Raw genomic sequence first — 19,776 nt, 5'->3', positions numbered from 1 at the left:
GGTGCTGGCCTCCTGCAGTGAAAGCGCGCTGTGCCGCGGTGTGAGAGTTGTGGCGCCCTCCGACGGACAGATAAGGAACTCACTGGAATTACTCGCTCTTCCTCCATCCCTTCAGCGTGTCACATCGCGCTGTCACTTCGTGAGAATCGGCATAGAAAACCAAGGTCATGGCTAATTAAGGTAACTTGGCAAACGGAAATTTACAAGCAGGCTCGGCAATATAATTTTTAAGATGGAAATGCAAATATCTAAATCCAATTTTATGTACTTTTCAGATAAGTGAGACAACATCCGAAAAGTAAGAAAGTGCGACTTTATAATGACATTAAATACAGAAAAAAGTCATCAACTAAATTTAGTAAATTTCTACGCACCTAAATTGATGTAAATGTTGACTGGCTTCAGGAGAGGTATGATGAAGGCAATTTGTTGAGGGTATGCAAAACCTTCAATTTGTGAAATAATTGGTACTCTTTTTAATCGCGATTTTATCAATTGTGATTTTGATGGTGATTTTAATTTTTTGGCTTTGATGTTTCATAACATGTTTTATCTTTTTACATATAATCCTTACTTGTTTAACCTGATATTTTAATATTTATAGAAAATGGTGATAGCGGTTTTAATAGGTATTTATACTTCTCCTATAGGTATATAAGTTTCATAATATCTAATACTTCACATTTATTGTTCTCAGTTAGAACTTTTTTCAATTGGTTTTTTAGATTGTATAGAATATTTTGATTGCGATACATAATTACTTAACTATGTATGTAAACGTAGTCTGACTACTAATTAAACTATGTATTTCATTACTATTTAAACTATGTAAGTTTTAAAATATATTTGATATTTTACGCATTGATCTAAGATCAAATTTTATATGATGTTTTAATTTAAAAAAAACAGGTTTGATGTACAATTTAAACTTCAAAAAGTACCCCCCGATGAGTCAATTGACTTAGGCTGACTCCTGTGCCCTTGACTTTTAAAGGTAAATTAAAATTAATTTCGCAAAGCTATAATTCTTAAATTTTTACTCGTAAGGAAAAATAATTCATCTACGCTTAGTGAAAAATACGCTATTTTCCGGCTGCGTTGCCGTTCGACGGATAGAAAATTAAAATTGAATGGTCTTTCATAGAAAAATCAATATAAAGATAACAATCTCTTCTTACTATACCATATTCCACCTCGGTGGCGGAGGGGTAAAGTCCTCCCCAGTTGAATCGAGGGCCATGGGTTCGAGTCCCTATCCAGGTCCACATCCATATGTAGGCCTGGTGTTAGTGTTTATTATCGTCTTAAATTTTCATTTCTTAGATTCCCCCTCTGTAACTAACTTGTACGCACTGTTTTCCGGGGAGATAAAAAAATAAATTGAATAAATTATCATAAAATTCCAATACCTATGGAGACACTCCAAAGAAATTGAAATGCTCCTATAACATTACAGTTTTGTGAATCCTGGAACAGAAAACGAAAGAAAAATGTGAATCAAGTAAGTTTTCAGCAGGAAGATCAATGTTGAACGCTTAAGCTAAAAGGCAGTAGCCAAAATATGTTATTGTCATTACCAATATCCACCATAATTTTCGACATACGGTAACAAATGAACGCGCGCAAACGGATATTTTGCAAAATAGGATATTTCTGGCTGTGAAAAAAATCAAATGATTTACATACGCATGGAGAGTATGGATATGAATTAACCACTCTGGACGACGAATTCATTCGTCATAATAAAACTAAAAATCGTCATTGAAATGGTAACTGTACCAATTTGCCCCGAAGTCAACCATTCGGTCCAAGAGAGGTTCACAATAACAGCCTAAAAAGAAGGAAAAATACCAATGAGTAATTCACCAACAGACAGCAAAGTCTATTTTTGATGCTAGAGGCACAATAGGGTGGTTTCCTATTTTATTTTTATTGCCTTAATCGAAAGATTATTACTCCTGGAGTACGTATTTCACGCTTTTAGATTTTTAAATGACGATATCCATTTTTCGCGATTTTATGAAAAGTGAAAATTTTCAAGCGCGCGAAAACGCGACGCGTAAGTATGAATGCCGGGAAAACTCCGTGTGACGTCGTTCTGGTTCCCGCTGCCGCAAGTGAGGTGATCATGGGGCGAGGCTTTGAGCGCTGATACGACGCAGGATGCCAGCAGGTAGCAGAGTACCCTACTAGCTGGTAGCACTTGGCATAAATAAGGATTATTAATACCTTATCAAACGAAGAAAACTTTCCGACCTTAACCAGTTTTAATAGGTGATTATTAAGACATGTCTCCATGAGCTCTGTGAATCATGCATGAATTGGTAATCTCAGTCGATGTAAAACTCCTATCTACTCGAATAGAAACTAGGTCCCTGTGACGTCACGTGGAGTGGCATAGCATGGGCGCCAATCTGTCCTTTTTCAAATGAGGATAAAATTGACCATTGCCATTCGTCTAAACCGGTATTTCTGAAAACAAATAATTTGTATATTAAGAATACACTAATGGTGGGTAACGAATCGCAATCATTGCCTTTCGTTTTCTTTGATGAAGGAAACTACCGTATTACGACCCACAGGGTCAGATGTCTCGGCGGAAAGTTCAGATTTGGCAGAGATTTCACTGCCCTCATAATAGAATGGAGTACTTCCCACGAGGAAAGAAGTCTGTAGGCCTTTTTGTAAGCATCGCTAAGAACTGATGATATCAGCGCACTAAAATACTCTAGAGACAGCCACACAGGGAAAGAAAAAATATAATTATATTTCATTTGCTCTAAAATGACGCCGTTTTCAATTTTTGAAATTTCAAAAATAAAAACAAATTATTCAAGTCTTATTTTCGGAAACTATTCTATCACGATGGGATAATAATAAAATTATCCAATATTGATCGGCACTTAAATCAAAAAAACACGCTGACTCGTGATTTAATCGTAAATGTCATTGTTACAGTTCACTTTTTCACATTGGAAATGGCAAGATTTATATTCAATCAAATTGCACATTATATCATGCTATATTGTAAAATTTACATTATTTTGTAATTTGGTCAAAAAATACCAACCTAGTGGGAAGAGTTTATAGCTATAATGTTATTTTATAGGCTACTTTTGTGTGTATTCACATTGATACTTTTTATGCATTGTTCTTGTGTATTATTTGTTTGTATATTTTGTTGTATGTTTAGTGTAAAAAAATAAAAATTAATGCTGCATGCTAATTCTAAGAAAATCTAACCAATATACTTTTGCGATGATGCTTAAAAGATAAAATAAATGCTTGTAGTAAATAAATATGTTCTATTTTATGAGAATACTAACATTTAATAAACTGGAGAAAGAACTTTCAAGATAAAAAATGAACAGTTGAAAGTTGGTTGGCCAAAACTTCAAACTGCTCCATGACGAGATGGACGGTAAAAAGCATCACATGCGCTCTCTAATAAACCGTATGCAGAGTGAAAGTAATGACGAAACTGTCCCACGGATCCCAAAATTCACATCCACGAAAGCATGCTTTCACACAAAGCAGAGGAAAATGTGCATGGATCATGTGCTTTAAAGAGATGCAGGTATTGGAAAACATATCTAATGAGGGATTAAAGAATGCAGAAAACTGTGCGGGCCTAACAGAGGGGAGAGAGGAGGAAAAGAAAGCCGAAAAAAAATTTTAACGCAAAAAATATTTGAAGCCATCAACTCCAAAACATCCCTAGCCAATTCAAAATGTTTTTAGACCTACCACTGTTTCTGAACATATTCAAAGATGCCACTTCGACGTTTTGCCATGAACGCACGATTTAACTACTTCATAAGACATTAATAAAAGATAAAAATTAGTTTTTATAAAAAAAAACAACCTTTTTATTGTGAACTAAAAGGAATACAAAAATTTACTGTGGGACAGAGTCTCTGTGCTTCATATACAACGAAAAACATTGGGCGCATGTTCCACTATAGGTAACATCCATTTTGCAAAAAAAATAATTTCTGTGACTCTGTCATTTCGTTCCTTTAAATATATGCAGCACCGCCATTTGATTTTGGTGGCCATTTTTTGGACTAATATACATATTTAATTTTCAATTCTGAATAACAATCGAGACACAATTATAATCAGAATAAATATGTTATAATATTGTAATTTAATTGCGAGTTATCCCGAAAGCTTCAAATTGACAGCTAATCGGAAAGTGGGTTAAAATTGAGTTGAAAGATTTGACTCGGCCAAGAAGACTAACTACAAAGTGAGTTTATGAAAATGCTATAAAAATGACTGGAAATATATTATGTTTGCACGAGGTAGAACCTGAATACACTCTATACATTTAAAAAGGTTGAATAATACCTTTTTTCTACGGAGGGCATGGAATATGAATATCTCCTACGATTTTTGTGGCGACATATAGGAAGCTGACACCATAGAAAGCTGACACTTTACGGCGCTCGTTTAAAAGGAATTAATCTCAACCACAAACGCCATGAGACAGGTTATCAGAATCGGCATCGTGTAAAAATAAGTTTTTTTTTCCACGAAGAAATATATCAGAGAGCAAACCGCCAGTCAGCAGGGGGGAGAGTACGGAAGAGATTCCGCGTGATGAACCCGACAAGATTAGGGGGTTTATTAATCACGGGATGCGATCACAGAGGCCGCTGGAGAAAGACTCCCTCCCCAAGACCACGACCATCAGGAGCTCAACTTGGCAATTTGGAGAAGGGTCCGAGGTTGATAAAATTCACCGGGGAAGTCATCTTTCAACAACTAACACAGAAAACTCGTACAGAGCATAGAATAGGGTGGTTTCCTATTATTTTTTTATTGCCTAAATCGAAAGATTATTACTCATGGATTACGTATTTCACGCATTTAGATTTTTAAATGACAATATATATTTTTCGCGATTAAATGAAAAGTGAAAATTTTCAAGCGCGCGAAAACGCGACGGGTAAGTATGACTGCCGGGAAATCTCTCCGTGTGACGCATTTCTCGTTCCCGCTGCCGCCCTGTGAGGTGACCTTGAAGGAGGCTTGAGCGCTGATACGACGCAGGCTGCTAGCGGGTAGCTGAGTACCCTGCTAACTGGTGGCGCTGGGCTTAAATAAGGATTATTAATACCTTATCAAACGAAGAAAACTTTCCGACCTTAGCCAGTTTTAATAAGTGATTATTAAGACATGTTTCCCTGAGCTCTGCGCCTCATGCATGCATTGGTAATCTCAGACGATGTATAACTCCTATCTACTCGCATAGAAACTAGGTCCCTGTGACGTCACGTGGAGTGGCATCGCGTGGGCGCCAATCTGGCCGTTTTCAAATGAGGATAAAAATAGACCATCGCCATTCGTCAAAACCGGTATTTCTAAAACGAAATAATTTTTATATTATGAATACACTAATGGTGGGTAACGAATCGCAATCAATGCCTTTCGTTTTCTTTGATGAAGGAAACTACCCTATTCTCCACATGTCTCAATCAGATTACGATTCTCCAAGCGATCGTTGGAACTATCGTGCATTCACACTACGGTAAAACCTGTGTTGCCCTTCAGTGCTGAAATCTACAGTGAACGAGAAACTGACGGTTAGCAAAGATGTTGAGCTATACAGGGTTAAGATATTACTGTGTTCAACGTCTATTTAAGGTATAACTATTCTCCCACCTATATTCTTCCTTGCTGGGACAACTTCATCAAAAAAATTGAGCAATGGAAGCTTCACGAACTTTTCGTCTTTCTCTTGTCGCTTTCTCTTCCGGTTTCGCAGCGCCTAACCATCGTGAAGTGTCAACGCTCGGAACTACGTGTACCATTGGTTGCACATGCGTTCACACCGCTAGTTCTGCCAACTATCGTTAGGACAAATGCTGGAACAATCGTAATCTGAACGAGGTTTCATTGAGACTTAAATCGATTTCGATTACAATCTCAAATCGAGGTTCAATAGTCAAATGTCGAATAAATCGATATGGAGTTCATTAAGTAATAATGCGAGGAGGAAGAGTATGATATTTTATTTACACTTCCCTATTTCCAATAGGAAAATTACTAAAGGGTATAAATCGAATATCGAGTTTTAATTTTCAAAGATTGAGGATATTGAAATCGAGCCATGAACTTCGAGTTACGATCTAAACTCGACTTTTAAACTTAGATCTTGACCATTTCGTTTGATCTCAGCAGCGTCACTATCGGCCCATGATAGCGTCATCCGTCCCACTTTTTGTAAGACTTTCCTCTAAGGCCGGTAAAGTTGGAAAAACACACCCTCGATTATAAGGAAAGTATATGCATCAGCTGACACTTCTTAATAAATTAAGTGACGACAAATGGTTCCAAGAGGTGATCCCGACATTTTAGTTTGTCAGCATTATAACGTCATCAGTCCCACTCTGTGTAAGACTTTCCTCTAAGGCCGGTAAAAATGGAAAGGCACGCCCTCGATTATAAAGAAAAAATTTCCATCCGACCCTTGAACCTTCTTAATAATTTTAGGGAAGCCAAATGGTTCCAAGTGGCGATCCCAAAAATGTAATGTGTGAGCATTTTTACATTTTTACTACTAATAATTCAAGCATGTATTCAGAGAAGACTTTTTTCTACCACTTCAATGTGTATCTAGAGTGTTTTTCGGGTGAATAATGTACACTTTTAATGCACAAAGGTTAAGAAAACACTTACCTGTTTCACAAAATAAAATATATTGCGACCGGTTTCGATACAGCGTATCATCATCTGGCAATTACAAGTATCAGTACACAGAATTTATACTCTTGAACTATCAGCAATACATTGTATGCTTCACAGATTATGATTGATTCCATTGTCGAATTACAACAGGATGAAGGAGCTAAACACAATCAAAGTAATTGCATCCAATAATGGGTACTCCGAAGTTACCCCTTTCTCCACCTCCACTCTACCACCCCTCTAACGCCTTCAAGAGTATAAATTCTGTGTACTGATACTTGTAATTGCCAGATGATGATACGCTGTATCGAAACCGGTCGCAAATATATTTCATTTTGTGAAACAGCTAAGTGTTTTCTTATACCTTTGTGCATCATGAAGGAGTTTCACCATGTTACGCCAACCACCATCGCACGTACACTTTTAATAAATTACACAAATTTTAAATAACATACACAATAATACACATGCAGTGGCGTAGCCAGGGGGGTTCTCCGTGTTACAACCCCTCCCCCTCACCTTGAGTCATTAAAAGAGGCAACAAAAACGAGTAAGATGGCCTCAATAAATTACATATATATATATATACATATATATATATATATATATATATTCGTATAAAATCACTGTTTTCAAACCCTAAAAATCACGTTTTCAACATCCAAAATCCCAAAATTTTCCGGGGGAGGACCCCCATTTGCCCTGAGATGTTTTCCATACACCCCGGATGGGCCCCGAAATCTCCGGTAAACTCTCCTCCAATTCCAAAATCCTGGCTACGCCACTTATTTTTTTTTTTGCTCTAGAGCCGTCGATTTATTTCGATCAATCGATATTTTGGTTCAAATTTCGATTTTTGTTGAAAATTTGAGCTTTTTAGTTCGATTAAAAATCGATTCCATTTTTCCATCACTAGACAAACGCATCAATATCTACAATAAAATGAATAATTGATAAAAGGGAACTCAAGGTGGCTCCGTATTAACCAATAACTCATACCAACATTAGGAGACCTAATTTTCATATTTATAAAGGGAATGAGGTAGCAAAAAAATGAGATAGTTATACGTACATGCATTTTATTGGTGGAGTGACTGGGCTACTGATCAGAGGGTTTTCTGTTAAAATATTTTTTTATATATATAGAGAACCACACACAGCAGTGATGCCATTTTATAGTGCCCAGGTAACCAGTGGCGCAGCGAGAGGAGGTTTTGGGGAATAACCCCCCTCCCCAGGGCTCAGAGAATATTTAAAGTTTAACAGTTTTTACTCAATTGGACTAATATTACTTATGGAATAATGTAAGGATTATAAAAATATCCCTCAGAAGGCCGTAAAACTTACCATTTTGAACCATTTATCTTAATTTTTTTTCTGGGGGAGGGCCCCCGCACCCCCCGTTTCCCCTGGTGGGTATTCCATACCCCCTAACTCCCCAGTATTAGTTGTGCCTAAACCCCCCCCCCCCTAGCCTCAATTCCTAGCTGCGCTCCTGCAGGTAACAATACATATATTAGAGGACAAACAGGCAATATAACAAGCAGAAACAAGAATTAAACTTACAAAAAAAGACAACAAGATTCTGCAGGAACAAGCTAGTCCGGTGACAGATAAGATGGGGAAAGGCTTATAAAGGATTTCAATGGAAGTGCAAAGGGGGTCAATGTGTGAAGGGAGTGCGTTCAACAAAGAGGCAATGCGGTAAAAACGAACGTTTAGTAAGTGAAAGTCTGGGAATAGGCACGTGGAATAAGGGATGTGAACGGGTGGAGCGGGGTGGATCTTTGAAATTGATAAAAGAGAGCAATTCAGTACAGCCGATGGTGGAAGTGAGAATATTATAAGTAAGTATTAAATCAGCCGTGAGCCTATGGGTAGTGCGAATAGGGATGGAGAGGGAGGAGAGAATTCAATTTAGTTTATGATACAGCAGGGGCGCAGCTAATAATTAAGGCTAGGGGGTTTTATGCGCAACTAATACTTAGGGGTATGGGGGTTTGCATACCCGCTAGCGCAAGCAGGAGTTGCGGGGGCCCTCCTCCAGAAAAATTTTAAGAACAATGGTTCAAAATGGCAAGTTTTACGGCTTTCTGAGGGATATTTGATTAATATTTGATTAATTCTAACACTATGCTATAAGTAAAACTGATCTAATTAAGTAAAATGGATTAAACTTAAAAATTTCTATGAGCTCTGGGGGGGGGGGGTTTATCCCCAAAACCCCCCCTCGCTGCGCCACTGTGATACAGTACATCATATTTAATTGTGGCATACCGGGACCAATAAACTCTGACCAATTAAGAGGCTACTGTGGTTTTCAGAAGCATTTCCTTAGAATTAAAATGTTGCAACTTAAAATTGACGACTAATTCAATTAATAGTTGTACCATTTAATGGATGACTGAATGAACGTTATGAAATTCTCTGAGTTTCCTAAAAGGAGCAAATACAAACACATATAACGATTTATGTTGAATAATAGACATAATAAAGACCTGGAAAAATTCTATTTTCAACAAAAAAACCGGAAGCAAATATTACCCCAAACAATGAGAGCTAACAAACAAACATGAGGAAGAGAAAAATTACAAAATAACTTGTGACAGCTCGCCATAAAAATATAATATAATTTACTGACATAATGTCTCGCTGAGGAAATAATTAAAAAGATTTTATTTGAAAATGGATAGATGATAGGAATATTTGATAGACGATGGCAGGCAATTCCATACATTACAACTAGATACGATAATAGAATTGAGATGAGTGTTTGCCCGAGGTATGGAACGTAGGAAGGGTCAATTCTAGTGGTTCTAAAATCAGAGACTGTTCTTTTTAACATGGAAAAAATGTATGCTCGATATTCATTCTTAAAGAGGGTGAATATATATGAATCAAGTAAATATTTCGCACGAGAAGAGGTTCTAAGCCATGACAAATCGTGGAGGTGATGGGAGATGTGATCATCTTTACGAAGGTCAAGGACAAATCTAGCACAAGAATCTAGGAGCAACTTACCCTAATGACGCGACGTTTCGATGAATGACTTATTCATCGAAAAATCGGCAAGGATGGAAATAGAGCATCTTTCCCGGTTGGAAACCCGAGAACCACTTGCGTCAGCCATTCGCCGGGAGGCAGTTAAATCTTTCAAAACTATAGTGACTATAAAATGAACTACAACATAAAAGTTAAGAAGTTAAGCAGACCCTTTACAATAACGTTTCAAAAAAATCACAAATTGTTACCCAATTATATTTTTATCGACTGAAAAAAATAAAATTGGATAATAATATGGTGATTTTATTTTTTTATCGATAATAATGGTATTTACCAAAAGGATAAGATTCTTTACTTATTATGATTGAGTTTCGTGGATATACGAGAGTGTATCGTGCATATTCTTTCAAGTTCACGGCAAACAACATAGATGTCAATTTTATATTACGCTGATTGCAATCAACCGTCAAAAAAGAAAGTCATCAGTCTAAGAAAAAAAATACAAAATTTATGGCCTTGAGGGGGCGAATCTTCCGCTCCAAAAAGCGTCCTTGAAAATCGAGCATTCTCATTACCATACAATGCACACATGCCGCTCAAATGTCAATAACGCGTATATTCGGAGTAACCTGCGCAAGGATCCGACGAAGTGATGATGTGACGTCGGGTCGCCGCTGGCAACGGTGACGGCTGAGACCTCCTTCGACTCCCTCACCCAATGACGTCAGGTTGTTAAAAAAAAAAGACTGGCGACGAGCGTAACCCACTTTCGGGGGATGAGCCTTCGAACCCACCCAGATTTTTTTTGTTTTGAGTCGTTGAATAATGCAACGTGTCGAGAAAACCAAGACAGAGTTCGCGATGAGCACCGTGTCCGAGGTATCACATATCGCCCGAGGGCGGACGCCTTGGATGTCGAAGACGAGCCCAAGACGAGAACGTTAAGGCGTTAATGGGAGGATGAAAGCGAAAATCGCCTAGACCATAACAAATCCAACCGAAGATTTTGGACCATTGGAGGAACGCCGACTGAATCCATAATGCGAGTGTAAGAGCTCTGCAAAAGTCAACACTGAAAGGTGAAGAGTTTAAGATGAGTAAAGGTTTTACCGAATGGTTCTCTATAGATTCTCAGGTTTATACTCGGAATGTTTTTTCTGTATATGGTACCTATAGATCAGCCCTCGGCCCGCCGGATAATTTTTTGTGGCCATTAGAGGTAAAAGAAAATATTGTTTCGCGCCACAAAATATAATACATAGATCTACACACTCGTCAAAAATAAATAAAATCAAAAATCGCATTAATTGATTGAACTTTTTTGCCAATAAAGATTATTATAATTTGAACTTATACATTTTTTATTTGATTGATTTGGTGGTAAAACGAAATGAACCATTGTGACCCTCCTGACAATGTGATATCCATCTTTGGCCCTTGCCTAAAAAAGGTTGTACAACCCTGCTATAGGCATGTAACTTGATACCAGAGAATATAAAGGTAAATAACGGTAATAAAAATAAATTCTTTGAAATTACGGCGGAATATGTAGCTACTCACTTATCTGAGAGTAGATCATTTAAATCATATTGTTGCTTTACCTTTTTCTAATTCATCGTATTCTGGTTAATAACTGGTTCAGATCAAAACTTTATTAAAATATTATTCAAAAATTGGTCAATTTTTATTGAAAAGTATAAGCATCAATGATTTCTGGAAAGGTGTTCTCACCACAGATTTTTCTTGGAGGCTTCCTGAAGATGTCTACATTTTTCTATGAAATCCTTTTTAATATTTGGTGAATACTGCTATTTTGGTAATTAATAACAACTTAAATTACTAGATAAATTACGGAATCAAATCCAACCGAAGCTTTTGAACCAAAGAAGGAACGCAGACTGAACTCATAATTCGAGTGTAAGAGCTCTGCAAAAGTCAAACCTGAAGGGTAAGAGTTTAAAAAATTAAAGGCTTTACCGAAAGTTGCTTCCTACTTTTTCGTGTTCTCATACAGAATTATATTCCCTGTATTTGGGACCTATATGTATATAACTTGATAAATAGAATATAACGGTCAATAACTATATTAATCTCTGGCGCAGAAAAGACGTCTAGCTCGTCCTTAACTTCCGATGTCAAATCGCACAATGACGAGGGTAGCTCGACATTAGATTTTCATAATTTTAGAAATATTTATGGGAACAATATAAATATTTTGAAAGATTAACAATTTTAAAACATCCATAAACTGCATTTAAAAAACTCATATTTCATGAAATATGATGAGTTGGAAGGAATAAGGTGATTTTACAAGAGTTGCGAGAGCTGTGTTCTCGATGTTTTTACGGGAAGAGGGTTCGTTCGTGAACAGTATGAAATGCTTAGAGCAGTGAAATAATGACTTGTCATTTCACTGCTCTACGTTGATTAAAAACTATAAAATATCATTTAATTGCCTATTATTTAATCTAAAAAAACACGATAAATAAATAGAGGATAGAAGCACGACATTCAGGAAATAAATTGAAGTGGAACGGGTCAAAAATAAATTCCTTTAAATTACTCACTCAGCTGATTGTAAATCATTGAAATAGAATTTTTGCTTGTTTTTTTTTTAATTAATTTTATTCCTATCTGGTTCAGAGCGGGCAGGAGCAAATATACCGTTAAAATATTATCCAAAATGTATTCTATTTTTTGTGAAGCATAGGCATAAATGCATATTGGAAAGGTACCCACAACACAGATTTTTCTTGGCGCCTACCTAAAGATTTCTATATTTTCGCGTGAAATCTTTTAAAGTATTCTGTAAATAATTTTTTCGGAGAATTTATAAAGCTTAAATTACTAGATATTTTACAGAATTATACTATAAGATAAAGTTCATCTCTCATTCCATTACTTTCCTATCGGATGACTGAGCACTGAATTTCAAAGAACCTCCTCATGAAATCGAAAATTTTGTGAAATTCCCAGTTCATCCGGATAATCCATCCATGTCACGGTCCTCCTCATAAATTCTAAAATTCATTTGAAACCCAATTTTCCGGTTTATCCAACCATTTCACCCTATCCATACATGGTCTATGTGGAGTCTACTAAGAATGGAATAAATCCTAATAATGAGTAAAATATAAAATTCAACCGTAAATTATTTTAATTGAAATGAATCAATGCAAAGGGCAATAACTCGGCCCAAACAAAGCAGTATTTCTCTGCAAACATCATGTCTAAGGAAAAAACATTCTCAAATGCTATGAAGTTCCAACAAAAGTTAACTGTTATGCAAAAAAAAACAAATTAGGGCACAGAATCACAAGGCTTTGAAACTTCTAATTTCCATCCACCCTTTTATAGCACTTCCCGCGAAGACCCCCGACATGTTCCTCCAAAAAAAAAAACTTCTCATGGAGGTGAAAACCAAGGTACTGAAGAAAATTTAAGATGCTCCACCAAAGAGTTTGCGTGAGCCGAAAAGGAGAATAAAAGGAAAGTGGAAGAGAGAAATATAGCATACAGACGTGCTAATTAGTGGATGCCAGACACGGCCACAAATTTTCATGATCATACTCGAGGAATTCTCGCGTGTCTTGGATATTGGCACAAGGTCTCCCTCGCCCGCCTTATACTCCAATTGGTAAGCAGACTGCACCGTCGAAGAGAAATAAAATTCATTTGCGGCACCATCATTACAAGGACGTGACAATGACTTTGTCTTGTTCATTAGTGATTCCACCAAAATGCAGATGTGAGTCTCAGTGAAAGTTCCGAAGACTTTTTTTTCTATCGCGCAATCCATAAGCGATCTCTATACATGAGTCTCCAACCAAAGAGATGGCTTAAGGAGCCAGTATTGACGGAGAAAGAAAGAATTAGTTTGTGGAGATTTCATTTAGGATTTCAATAGTTGAAATTTCCACGTTTAGAATGAGGGGACAGGGTCCTTTCCCTGGGCTACCTTGCCCTGCAAGGATTTAATTTCAGTGTGTCCGATGGCTTCACCCGAGATTCGAAACCTAAACCATTCGTTAAGAAGCCACGCGCTAGACTGCCAAGCTCACTCCATTATTGCAAGAAGATTCTATTCATTAATTTCAACAATAATCCATTGACCTCATGGAAAACATCTATATCGCCGGACAATACCCGAAGTACAGCGACAACCGCGAATTCCTCAACTATTTTACATTTGCTTAGGCACTTACCTCAATTTCCTCTCATTATATGCAAGATCCTTCAACACGACTCTATTCATATTACTGTCGAAATCACTGCAATAGAAGAATGATGAATATAAAATTGGCCGTCCAAATTAACGGTAAGGACGAAGAGTGGAAGAAAAAAATAACCGTCCTAAATGCCCTAAGAAGACGGCGAAACAACTTAACTTAGCTCGAGGTGACCTTTACCCTCACCTGTTTAAAACAACCCATCCGAACAAAACAACTCTAGGCTTGTCTAAACAATTACATCGACTCACAGCAATTAAAACCAAATCAAATAAAAAATCAACAATTGATTCAACCCTAACGTTAGGTATGATAGATGAGAGTTAAGCCGATGACTTAAGGGAAGGTGCGAGAATTTCACACATCGAATTCAGGTGGCAAATTACTTTCCTTGATGCCGTATATTAAATCTATGCAGTTATTTCCCTCCCGCTTCTCTTTCACGTACCCTACGGCTGAATCGCTATAGCTCTCTCGAGCTTTTCTGTAAGGAGGTGATTTTTGAATTTGAAATTAATATAACAATGTATGGCTTCATTGAAATATTAACCTTTATTACGTCTCTTTCCATAACGTTAATGATTTTTGCAGCACGTATAAGGCACGAAACATTAACATATTCACCGACGGTGAACAAACTTATCTCTTCATTATCGCTCATCTAACCTCGTTGACGTTGAATTTATCGCCTCTTCTTAAAAAATCGTGAAGGGTAAAAATTTCCAATGCAGGTAGATTATCGGAATCACTTTTAACACATAACAATCTTCGTGATAATACTTGCGTGAACTCAGTAAAAATCCAGTGTTTCACGGCGTCTTTCGGCAATACATGTATGCTGGCGGGCAAGAGAAAATATACCGTTAAAATATTATCCAAAAGTTATTCTATTTTTTTGTGAAGCAAAGGCATACATGCAAGGCAAGGGCTCTCGCGGCTAGACTGCCGAGCTATGACTTCTACGTCATCCGTCTTCTGCCCAATGAAAAGCCGTTTAACGGCGCCTGAAGATTTTCCACATATTTTCATACATTTATAATGTAATATAGTAACTAAATGCGTTATTTTATATTATGTCTTTTAAGTTTTTAATGCTCCCCATACCATAAGCTAACACAAAAACACAATTATTTTACGATACAAACTTAAGTTCATAACCCCAATAAAACCGGGATCCTTGGATTGGCAGACAAAAGTTTTAATCGCAAGGCTATTACGCTCTTTCCTGTATCACCTTCGAACCCGGAACCTTACGATACTGAGTCTGAAGTTATACCAGTTGCGCCACAAAAACATATGGTAATAACTCGCTTTCGCTCGCTGGGGGACTCTGCCTCCCCCTAAGACCTCCCCAGAAAAGGCCCGCGGTCTTCTCTGGGGAGGTCTCGGGTCACTCTGCCAGTTCTTACAATCATTGTCTGCCGATTGATCCTTAAGGATCGTTTATTTTTTCGGAGGCATCCATCTTATCTAACTTGAATCCTAGGAATACCAAACAGTTTTTGGCTTCCGGGATTTCTGAATGTTACAAAATGTGCACATTAGTAGACTGCGATATTTCCCCGGCAAATAAATAACCTTCCTCTTCACCTCCCTTTCCACGTGTCTTGTGTTTTTGCTCTTTACTATCTTTTTCCAGCACTCTTTATTTCGATCGCTTACGTTAAAATTTCATGTTTGTTACTGCGTCACTGTAAATTGCCAGAAATGCTGTATGTGTGCAACTAATTAAATTAATAATGTCACCCAAAATGACCTAGGTGCCATTCAGGGGCGCAGCTAGGAATTGAGGCTAGGAAGGGTTTTAGGCATAACTAATAAAGGGGAGTTAGGGGGTATGGAATACCCACCAGGGGAAGCGGTAGGTGAGGGGGCCCCTTCCCGGAAAAAATTAAGATAAATGGTTCAAAATGTTAAGTTTTACGTCCTTCTGAGGGATATTTTTATAATCCTTACATTATTCTATAAGTAATATTAGTCCAATTAAGTAAAATGGATTAAACTTTAAAAATTCTCTGAGCTCTGGGGGGGGTTTTATCCCCCAAACCCCCCCCCCTCGCTGCGCCACTGGTGCCATTAACAAGCTTCTCCGCGATGTTCAAATTCCTCATTACCATCGATTTTTTTAACCCCAAATACCCTAAAAAAATTAGAGGCATAGAGTCAGTTGGCAACACTGTAATAGATAGAAATATTATTACTTCTACATTTTATCCTATGGTTTCAGACTATTTTAGTGGAGGTTGATTCCATGACTTTTAGTTATATTCTGTCTCCTTCGCCCCAAACATTTGTATGAATCATTCATTGGTCGGAAGTGAGTTTTCATAGTGAGTATGTTGATACTAAGGTCTACAAAACGCATTGCACTATTTGGTACCCATATCGTGGGAGGCGAGTGAGCAGAGTACTCCATTGCAGATCGAAAATTCTAAGATTCAATTCAAGTGAAGCGTTTAAATGTGCCCAGCTGATAAAATACATGTTAAAGCGTCTAACTATAAATTTCAAAGGAAATGGGTGACCATTTTCTTTGACATTCACATATCCACGGCTTAGCCCAAGGTTATCTCTAGCTCTTACTTATCGAAATCAATCTGTATCATATAAATTTCCCAAAACAGCACAAAGCTAATTTCATAGGACTCATAATGGCAAAGAAAACAATTGTCAAATAGTAAAAAAACGTAGACAATAATGATCAAAACAAAATTCAATAATATTCTAAAATAACAAACAAAGAATGATAGTTCTCACACGGTGAACAGAGGAATAAAGGAAAAATAAGGAATGATATGGTGCAAAAATATCTATCCGAACGAACTGAGTCTATTCTCAATAACTTCAACTAACCTGCTCTACCCTCACGCATATTAACTTATCTAAGGCTGGATACAACGATTTTAATTGCTATTTTTAATATTGGTTTAAAGGAACTACCTTAAATATTGAATAGACACTATATTAAGTTCCATTGTCATTTCTCTAACTTTTAAGAGTGTTTTCCAAAGTTTTCCTAATTTTTTACCCTTTTATTGCCTTCACGGGATATTATCGAATTATTTTCCGCCCATTACCAATAGAATCAGTCCTAAAAAAGCCATTAATTTTCTCTCCTGAATATTTTATCGAAGATCATTGAGATGTAGACCACAAATCTCATCAGTAGACGCCCACGGCGGTTGGGACCCGCTTATGCAAATCACTCCAAAAAAATACGTTTACCTGAGGAATTGGGCTGGCTGAGGATTTAAGTAGTCGTAGATTACTTCAGAAATGCGTATTAAGTTTACCTATAATTCAGTAAAAAAAAAGTACCCACGATGTTCCACATTTCTTTTAACGGCTACGAAGTAATTCAAATTCGGTGAGAAAACATGATAGGTTATTATCTGGATAATGTTGGAGGTTGTTGTTTGGGATGACAATCGCGTCACCATCCAAACCCCATCTGTTAAGCATAATTAAATCATAAGCAGTAAATGGAGTTATTAGAATATGACTTCAGTGGTCTGAGTATATGAATTTAGATTTATGATTTTTGTGGGACAAGGCAATAGAGGACGTTGCTAATGGCGCGAAGGCAAATGCGAAGGAAAAAAAGGAAAAATATAAATCTCAGCACTTAAAGAAATGAGGATTTTAATGGAAACTAAAAAGGAAAACGCACTCTAAATCGGTGCATGTGAATATGAAAGAATAAAACATGAAAAAAGACTCAAAGTGGGTGATTAGCCAGTCAAATAGCAACTGAAGAAAGATTTGATGCTTTCCCGGCGAATGATGTGAGTAAACTTCTCTCGGGTTTCCCACCGGGTTAAAGGCTTCATAATGGCCGACGTTTCGAGCTCCGACTCGGCGCTCATCATCAGGGCTACTGGATGCTGTGATGCGGGAATGGGCCTGCTTATATGCTGCCCTCCTCCGGTCAGGTTCCTCGGGATTGGCTGGTAGTTTCCCACCTGCTGGGGTTGACTCCGGATTGGTCTGTCCGTCGTATCGTCCTTTCCCTGTATTCGGTCAGTTTTTTTAAAACGGGTTTCCAAGTGCTGCTAAGGGAATACCCTGAATCGCGATTAAAGTTCTTCCTCTCCAGTTTAATTTCGATGGCTTCTTTGGTGAGACGGTCCCAAAAACTTTTGGCATGACAAAGTATCTCTGTTTTTTCAAATTGAATTTTATGGGCGTGTTCGACACTATGCTCAGCAATGGCAGATTTTTCTAGCTGACCAAGCCTCAGATGCCGCTTATGTTCTTTAAGCCTGGTTTCAATGGTGCGGCCAGTTTCTCCAATGTATGCCTCACCGCACTCGCAGGGGACACGGTAGACACCAGGAATCTTGAGACCGGCTGGGTCCTTCGCTCGTACCAGCTGTTCCTTCAATTTCATGGGAGGCTTGTGGATGGTCTCGATGTTGTGCCTCCTGAGTATCCTCGAAATCTTCCCCGAAACTGATGAGACATAAGGCAGGCACGCTCTTGCAACCGGCTTTTCCTTGTCCTCTATATGGCGCTTATCCCCTGGTTCGGAGGTCCTTTTAAGGGCCATGGAAATTTGGTGTGCATTGTAACCATTTTGTGCAAAGGTTTTCTTCAGATGTGCCAACTCCGAGGGTAAACTGTTTTGGTCAGAGATGGACATGGCTCTATGAAACAGGGTTGTCAGTACAGCTGAGCGCTGCGAAGGATGATGGTGACTGCCTCCATTCAAGTACAAGTTGGTGCTTGTCGGTTTCCGATAAACGCTGTGGCCAAGAGTTCCATCGCTCTTCCGTTGGATGAGAATATCCAGGAACGGTAGCCGGCCATCCTTCTCTAGTTCCATGGTGAAGGTGATGTTGGGATGCCGGCTGTTCATGTGCTCCAAGAACTGGTCAAGGTTGTCCCTCCCGTGTGGCCACACTATGAAGGTATCGTCAACGTACCGGTAGAAATACTTCGGGCGTAGCGGCGCTGAGTTTAAGGCCTTCTCTTCGAAATCCTCCATGAAGAAATTGGCGACGGCGGGGGATAGAGGGGACCCCATGGCAACTCCCTCAGCCTGCTCAAAGAATTCACCGTTGAATTGGAAGTAGGTGGAAGTTAAAACGTGGTGAAATAATTTCACTGTGTCGGGTTCAAACTTGCGTTCCAAGAGACATAGAGTGTCAGTCAAAGGAACACGGGTAAAAAGTGACACTACGTCTAGGCTAACTAGTAGGTCTGTTTTTTCCACATGGATTTCACTTAGTGTTTGCACAAACTCCGCGGAATTCTTGATGTGATGTTCACATAGTCCCACGTATGGAGAGAGGATGCCGACGAGATGTCTCGCTAGGTCATAGGTGGGTGATCCAATGGCACTTACAATAGGCCTCAAAGGTGCTCCGTGCATAAACACGGAGCACAGTTGTATTAATTAATTCCAAAAATATTTTTATTAATTCTTAACTGTATGAGAGAATGATATATTTATTTAAAAATGCATGATATTATTTAAAAATGTGAAAATATACCTAAAATTTGATACTAAAGAGGTATCATGAGACTCTTTCCGCTAGGCCAAAAAAATAGCACTACTGTTGTGAGTATATAGACAATTCACTGTATGTGAAATTACCTATAAAAATGAAGAGAGAATTTTTGACTTCGTAGAATCTCTAAGTGTCGTCATTAAAGCAATTTTTTACTGCATTAAAGTATTCCTGGGGAGGAAAAAGAAGTTCTAGGTAAAAATATAGTTAGTAAAAATTCCATTAAATTATATGTAAAAGACGAGCACGCTTATTCTACGTATTCGAAATGTATGCGGTAAAATTTGTTTAAGACAATGATGCAGTTGAACAGGTGGTGAATGGAAGTAATTTAT

At 37.9% G+C, this 19,776-nt stretch overlaps 1 protein-coding gene across 1 annotated transcript; it reads right to left on the bottom strand.

The window, feature by feature from the left end:
* Window positions 1–1,450: 1,450 nt before the first annotated feature.
* Window positions 1,451–19,302, bottom strand: LOC124166418. The gene is made up of 2 exons (XM_046543950.1): window positions 18,159–19,302; window positions 1,451–1,467 (listed from the first exon to the last, which is right to left on the bottom strand). The coding sequence occupies exons 1-2, from the start codon at window positions 19,300–19,302 to the stop codon at window positions 1,451–1,453; spliced, it is 1,161 nt and encodes a 386-aa protein (XP_046399906.1).
* Between the last annotated feature and the right edge of the window lie 474 nt (window positions 19,303–19,776).

This window comes from Ischnura elegans, chromosome 10, assembly GCF_921293095.1.
Source record: "Ischnura elegans chromosome 10, ioIscEleg1.1, whole genome shotgun sequence".
NCBI classification, from domain to species: Eukaryota; Metazoa; Arthropoda; class Insecta; order Odonata; family Coenagrionidae; genus Ischnura; species Ischnura elegans.
This window is presented reverse-complemented; position numbering and strand designations above follow the sequence as displayed.